Raw genomic sequence first — 6,933 nt, 5'->3', positions numbered from 1 at the left:
AAAAAAAAAAAAAAAGTACAAAAATTCTCAATTAATAAAAATATTTTGTTAATCCTGGCAGTGGTGGTGCACAGATTTAATTACAGCATTGGGATCTCTGAGTTAGTTTTGAGTTCAAGGCCAATCTGATCTGTATCTTCAATTCCAGAACAGCCATAGCTACCCAAAGAAAACCCCTGTCTGGAAAAATACTTTAAAAAAAAAAACTGTGTTAAGAAGAGAGATAAGCCGGGCAGTGGTGGCACATGCCTTTAATCCCAGCACTTGGGAGGCAGAGGCAGGCGGATTTCTGACTTCGAGGCCAGCCTGGTCTACAGAGTGTGTTCCAGGACAGCCAGGGATACACAGGGAAACCCTGTCTCGAAAAACCAAAAAGAAAAATTAAGAACTAGTTGGAAGCAAGCAAGCTAAGGCCAAGCTTTCATAATAAAAGGTCTCCGTCATTATTGGGAACTGGTACTGAAGAGACAGCTTGGTTACATTTGGCACCCCACATCGGTGCCAGCTCCCAATGACAAAGACCTTTCATTAATATGAAAGTTTGGCCTTAACTTAGGCTTGCTCCAACTAGCTCTTATAACTTAACCCATTTATACTAATCTACATTCTTCCATGTGGCTCATAACTGCTCCTCAGTACCAGTCTCCTATTTCTTCCTCCATGTTTGGCTGATGAACCCTCTGGCCTCTGATTCTTTCCCCGAGTCCCCCTCTCTGCCCAGGAAGTCCTGCCATTCAGCTCTTTATTAAACCAATAGGTACCTTAGGCAGATGAGGAAGGACAGAAACATTTTAACACAGTATACAAAAAGATGATCTCCAAAGAAAACCTAGAAACTGAGCAAGAATAAACAGGCAAAGAGTTAGGAAACCCACTGTAGTCTTTGATTCTACCACTATGCCACCAATCCCAGGAATTGAACAACAATGTACTGGCATGATGCCTTATTTCTTTTCTATCCTTGTAACCTCAGATGTTGATGTTAGCCTCTCCTGACTAAAGTATCTGTATGTATTGTCATATGCAGTTCTGCCACATTTCCCATATGCTTATCCACACATTTGATTACACGGTAGTTATTTTTCTTTTTTCTTTCTTTCCTTCTTTCTTTCTTTCTTTCTTTCTTTCTTTCTTTCCTTTTTTTTTTTTTTCCCGAAACAGGGTTTCTCTGTATAGCCCTGGCTGTCCTGGAGCTCACTCTTTAGACCAGGCTGGCCAGAACTCAGAAATCCACCTGCCTCTGCCTGCCTCCCAAGTGCTGAGATTAAAGGCGTGCGCCATCACCACCCAGCAGTTATTTTTCTAAGTGTTTCTAAGTACTTCAGGGGTAGGCCCAGAAATAAAACCCACAACCAAAACATAGACTTATCTGTGGGTAGCATTTGATTCCTTCCCCAAGACCAAACACAACCAAAGGGAAAAGCCACACTGATTTTGGAGACCTAAAACCAGGCACCTGTGCCATGTCAGTCCAGCTCCCACCCCAGTAGGAAGAATCAACAAAGTAAAAATAAACATGTTTATTATTGTGTCCATGAACGCAAAGCCAGGGTAGCCTTTGTTAATATCCCCTGAAAAGGTGACAACAAACAGGCATGCATGACAACTATCACTGCCACCACCAAGTTTTCCTGTAATGAAGTGAGGTCCTCCCACCAGACCCCTGTACCCTAAGGATCAGAGGCAATAGGGCTAGGAGGCTCCAGAGGAAGGTACATGTGGGCCTACTGGGCTGTGGAAGGCCAACATTTGCTGCTTCCTTGGCAAGATGAGGTGGGAGACAATCATTGCCCTAGGCTAGGCCCTGAACCCAACTAGAATACACAAAAAAGCCCCTACCCACCCCACCCCCAGCATACACTGCTAAGGCAATCAGCCAAAACTGTTAAGAGCTGCTCTGAAACCAATACCCTTAGGGATCCATCCAGAAGGGGTTGCCTTCTTCAGCTTGTATGGAATAGTAAACAAAGAGCAGAAAGGCAGCAAAGACCAGGAAGAGTAACAGCTGGCCCCAGAGTGGGACCTGGCGATCCTGGCCCAGAGCAGCAGCAGGGGCCTGCTTTTCTGGCCGAATGGCACGTCGAGTAAGCCATGAAGAGGGAGAAGATGAAGAGGAGGACACAGAAGAGGTGGAGGATGTAGGATAATATAAGCCCAGGGAGCTCCTGGAGACATTGGAAATGGGGCGGTAGTGTGCGACGCTCTGGTAGGCACTGTCTTGGCCATAGATGGGACGCTCCCTGTGGCAAAAGAAGGGGACAGGTAGACAGGAGAGTCTGAGTCTCAAATTTGTCCCTGTCCGTACATGTGTTCACTACTCACCTATCTTTGCCTTCCTCTTCTGAAGAAGAGAAAATGTCATCACGCACCTGCAGGATAATTAGGATTAGAAATGGGGAAGAATGGTTTCTCCCAAATGTCTCTGGGTAGCTTACTCTAATCATATCACAGGGACCAGAAATTTGCACCCCCCCATTCTGAGTCTGTGGGGCCTCTTTTATCTATGGGGCCTTGCTGCTCAGTTACTAACCCTGTCAACTTTGTTCCAGCTTCCTTTTATTCTCTAGGATTCTCAGGAGGCTTAAACTTATATCTTAGATTAATAACTAGAGTGCAGGAGCTGTTACATATTCTCTGATCAAAAAAGTTTGTGGGCTGAAGAGATGGTTCAGTGGTTAAGAGCACATATTATTCTTCCTAGGAACCTGAGGTCAATTTCCAGCACTTACATCAGGCAGTTTACAACTAGCTGTAGCTCTAGCTCTGGGGGGAATCTGATAACTCTGGCCCCAGCAGACACCAGCACTCATGCATACTACCCACAGACACATACATGTAGTGAGAATTCTGGAATTTTGGTTTCTTTAAGAAACACAGAAATATTGTAAGAATATGTTTTGTTTTAATCCTAGGTGTGGGATATGGGGTTGCTTCACAACAGCTGACTATAATTTGCCTCATGCTTTTAGCAAAGGTATGGTTTTTCGAGTTGCAGACAGTTTCTGCAATTGTGTGATATTTGGAATTCCGGGAATTTTTCAGAGGGTATGTAAATACTATATCCCCAATAGGTGGGGTTGGTAGCTGGGGTCAAAGAAGACAAGAGGAAGAAAGAAATTAGATTCAGGGATCTTTATTTCTCTTTCCCCTGTATCCTTCTTTCTGTCCTATCTGATGACTAGGGGTGAAATGGGTGGGGGGGACACCCACAAACTAACAAAAATTGGCTACACATATGTATAATTAAAGTAATTAAGTCTTTAAAAAAGTTAAAAACCCAAAAACATTTGTATGTGATGCTGGAGATGAAACCATAGATAAATACTCTTCCACTGAGCTATATGTCCATCCCCAAATATAATAGTTTTGAAGGTTCCAACATAGAACTTTTTTTTTTAAAAGGTTTATTTATTTATTATATGTAAGTACACCATAGCCCCGTCTTCAGACACTCCAGAAGCGGGCATCAGATCTTGTTATGGATGGTTGTGAACCACCATGTGGTTGCTGGGATTCGAACTCAGGACCTTCAGAAGAGCAATCTGTGCTCTTAACCACTGAGCCATCTCTCCAGCCCCCCAACATAGAACTTTTAACCCAACAGCTGTATGCTGACCCTAACCATATTTGAAGGCCTAAGATCCACTCTCTGCACCTAGTATCTCCTTGGACTATCTAAACCTAGAATTCCCTAAGGCAGGGATCCCCAGGTATCCCTACCAGCCAACTCACCTGGTGATGGAAAGTATCAGCATCTACAAGTGAGGTCCCCGGCTGGCGGAAGCTCTTGGACATGCCCACAGACTCAGGCTCCCCATATGTCCTGGTGGTCAAATAACTCTCCTCATAGAAGTCATCGTTATAGTCTTGGGGAGGAAAACAGTGGTAGAGGAAAAAGTGGTGCCCTTTAACTGGCTTCATACCCCTGCCCCAAGTCTGTGTGTGTGCTATGTCAGTTTCTCCCCTCTGGAGCCACTGAGAACTGGTACAAGGGGGTGAGGTCTGGGGTTTCCCTGTGCCCAAATCCCTGAAGCATGGGATAAAGACATCAGTGCCCACCCCATACCTGCCTTACCCTTGCTCTGGTAAAGTAAGGCATCTTCTTTTTTGGGCAGATCATACATGTCTGAGTCGACAGAGGCTGAATCCAAGTCTGCATGTGAAGGAGGAGGTACAGGACCATTCGATCTGCAGGCTTCCCCCTACTCCCTCAGTAGCTTCAGCCACACCCTCCCTCCCTAAGACTTGTGCCCCAAGCTGCTCCTTGGGGCTCTGCGGTTAGGGGCTCACCTGAGAACCGATAGGAAAACGAAGACGATGACGAGTTGGGGGGCGAGAGTCTCCTTCTCCGGGTCTCATACTCGAAGATTTTCTTTTCGTAGAGCTTGCGAGTGGAGCCTGCCCAGACACAGGGTGCGAAGTGGTCAGGGGGCGAAAACCGAGCACCCCAAGAGCTCAAGGGAACACGGGGAAAGGACTTGAGGGGAGGGAGAGGTGAGGAGAACGCTCAGGGAGGAGCGCGGGAAAGCAGTGGACTGAGAGAGGTTCCAAGCGCCACCGGCTGCAGCATACCCACAATAGGCCCATGCGGGATGTTGTACTGGCGTAGCACTGCGGCCAGCTCAGTATCAGACAAAACTGCATAGTCGTCCATGGCAGACACAGCCGGCACCTGGAAGTAATGTTGAACGCCAGGGGCGGCTGGAAACTATAGACAGGGCCCAAGAAACGGACAGCTCCGAGCCTAGCAGAGGAAGCGCCAGAGCCTCAAGAGCGGCCGTGGGCGCGTCACGCCGCCGTCACGTTTGCGTCACAGCCGCGGCTACGCAGGTTGCGCGCGCTCCCCAGGGCAGGCCCAAACTCGCCAGAATGGCGGGTGCAGACCGGTCTAGCTGAGGGAACTGGCTGGCTGGCAAACATAAATGTAACGCTTGTGTGAGATTGGCTCGAACAGGAAGAGGGCGGGCTTGCAAGGAGCTTGTGGAGCAGCGGTTGAGACTTCCTTCGAGAGCTAGGCCGCCGAGGGGCGGAGCTAGCTAGACCTCACTAGAGGGTACTTTACAGCCCAACTTGCTGGGGTGGGAGGGCGGCGGCGGCAAGTGCTAGTTCTCAGTAGACCAAAACCGTCTTGTAATTTCCAAACTGTGAGATCTCACATACTTTTGTTACTAGCTTCATCCTGATTTTATTCCCCGGTGTTCCAGTGTCTAGAGTTCTCAGCCACAATGTAGTCCACAGCAATGCGAAGAGTCCAATCCTGAGATCGAACCCTTCCAGAGCGCCTGACACTGCTGCGAGCTCTTTGTGTGCACAAGTGCGGTCAGACAGGGCTTTCATCACCTAACATAGCCACCCACAGACCCTGGCACTCCCTACCCATCTCCGTTGGTCTTCCCAGTCTCCATGGCCCTGGCCTGCACACCTGCACAGGCCCATTCCCACCGTCGTCTTCTCTACCGCCTAGTTCCATCCGCGAGGAAATGGGGACGGCACTGGGCCAAGTAGCCGCCAGCACTACAGGATCAAGCAGCTTTCCAAAGGTCCAGGGCATACCAATGCACACAATCAGAGGGTGCCTGCCTGCTGTGTGATGCATGTAGATCGATACAGATACACCTTGTACCTGCCTTACTCACTGTTCCATCCACCTTGGGCCCTGAGGAGTTCTAGGGGGAGAGGTCTTCTCTGGATGAGTAGAATAGTCTCTAAGCTTGGTGTGACCTAGACACCCCCTTGGTATGTCTAGAGGCCTAGACAAGTGTGCAAAGCCTAGAGCAGTATTTCTTAACCTTCTTAATGCTGTGACCTTTTAATACAGTTCCTCATGTTGTGGTGAGCCCCCCAACTATAAAATTATTGTGTTGTACTTCATAAGTGTAATTTCACTATTGTTATAAATTAAAATATAAATATTTGATATGCAGGATATCTGATATGTGAGACCTAAAGGGATATCGACCCAGAAGTTCTGAACTGCTGGCCTAGAGGCAAACCATGGGAATTGATAGAGGCTTACTAAGGATCTGGATCAGAGAAAAGTTGTCTTAAAGAGTGACCATGACCATTGTATTCTACAGAAAGTCATGTGGATCTAGGTAGGCTGCCCTTTATTGGAGAGATCTAGAAGAAGGGGTACATGCAGAAAATGTGTGTAGGATGCCTGATGTCTTAAATCAGTGGTTCTCAACCTTCTTAATGCTGTGACCCTTGTTGTGACCACAACAGTTCCTCATGTTGTGGTGATTCCCAATCATTAAATATTTCTGTTGCTACTTTATAATGGTAATTTTTGCTACTCTTATGAGTCATAATGTAAATATTTTTGGAGATAGAGATTTGCCAGAGAGGTTGCAACCCACAGGTTGTCTAAAATGATAGTGAGTACTCTGGTCAGTTCTAGGCTAGCCTGATAACACTTTAGTGAAGTCCACAGGCTAATTCTCTATGGAAATTTAAAGTAGACAATGGTAAGGTGGTGGAGTCCGGTTTTGACCCCATACAAAGTGCTTAATGAAGAAGAATTGCTGTTGGATGGGTTTAAGAAACAGTGCCCTCTCTGTCTCTGGGAATGGAGCTGTATGAATCTTTGAAAAAGATACTGTGTTAAGGAAAAACAGGAGAAAGTTCTTGGGCAGAGAGAGAGAGAGGGAGAGACAGAGAGACAGAGACAGAGACAGAGGCACAGAGAGACAAAGACAAAGCTGGGCAGTGGTGGCGCATGCCTTTAATCCCAGCACTTGGGAGGCAGAGGTAGGTGGATTTCTGAGTTCAAGGCCAGCCTGGTCTACAGAGTGAGTTCCAGGACAGCCAGGGCTACACAGAGAAACCCAGTCTCGAAAAACCAAGAGATAGAGATAGAGAGCAAGAGAGAAACATTCTGCCCATTAAGCGTCTGCTTCATTTTTTTTTTTTTTTTTTTTTTTTTTTTTTTTT

At 46.8% G+C, this 6,933-nt stretch overlaps 1 protein-coding gene across 1 annotated transcript; it reads right to left on the bottom strand.

Moving 5' to 3' along the window:
* Nucleotides 1-1,504: 1,504 nt before the first annotated feature.
* Nucleotides 1,505-4,913, bottom strand: Emd (emerin). The gene is made up of 6 exons (XM_031374547.1): nt 4,573-4,913; nt 4,291-4,398; nt 4,076-4,153; nt 3,733-3,866; nt 2,323-2,369; nt 1,505-2,240 (listed from the first exon to the last, which is right to left on the bottom strand). The coding sequence occupies exons 1-6, from the start codon at nt 4,652-4,654 to the stop codon at nt 1,913-1,915; spliced, it is 777 nt and encodes a 258-aa protein (XP_031230407.1). The 5' UTR covers nt 4,655-4,913; the 3' UTR covers nt 1,505-1,912.
* Nucleotides 4,914-6,933: the final 2,020 nt, after the last annotated feature.

This window comes from Mastomys coucha, chromosome X (genome assembly GCF_008632895.1).
Source record: "Mastomys coucha isolate ucsf_1 chromosome X, UCSF_Mcou_1, whole genome shotgun sequence".
Taxonomy (NCBI): domain Eukaryota; kingdom Metazoa; phylum Chordata; class Mammalia; order Rodentia; family Muridae; genus Mastomys; species Mastomys coucha.
Note: the sequence above shows the minus strand (reverse complement) of the source record. Positions and strands in the feature narration are given on the sequence as shown.

Excerpts from the sequence above, each read along its gene's own strand:
- Emd (XM_031374547.1), bottom strand. The coding sequence starts at position 4,654 with ATGGACGACTATGCAGTTTTGTCTGATACTGAGCTGGCCGCAGTGCTA. Across the intron at positions 4,399-4,572 it reads CCCGCATGGGCCTATTGTGG|GCTCCACTCGCAAGCTCTAC; the intron begins GTATGCTGCAGC and ends GTGTCTGGGCAG. Across the intron at positions 4,154-4,290 it reads GTTTTCCTATCGGTTCTCAG|ACTTGGATTCAGCCTCTGTC; the intron begins GTGAGCCCCTAA and ends CTTCACATGCAG.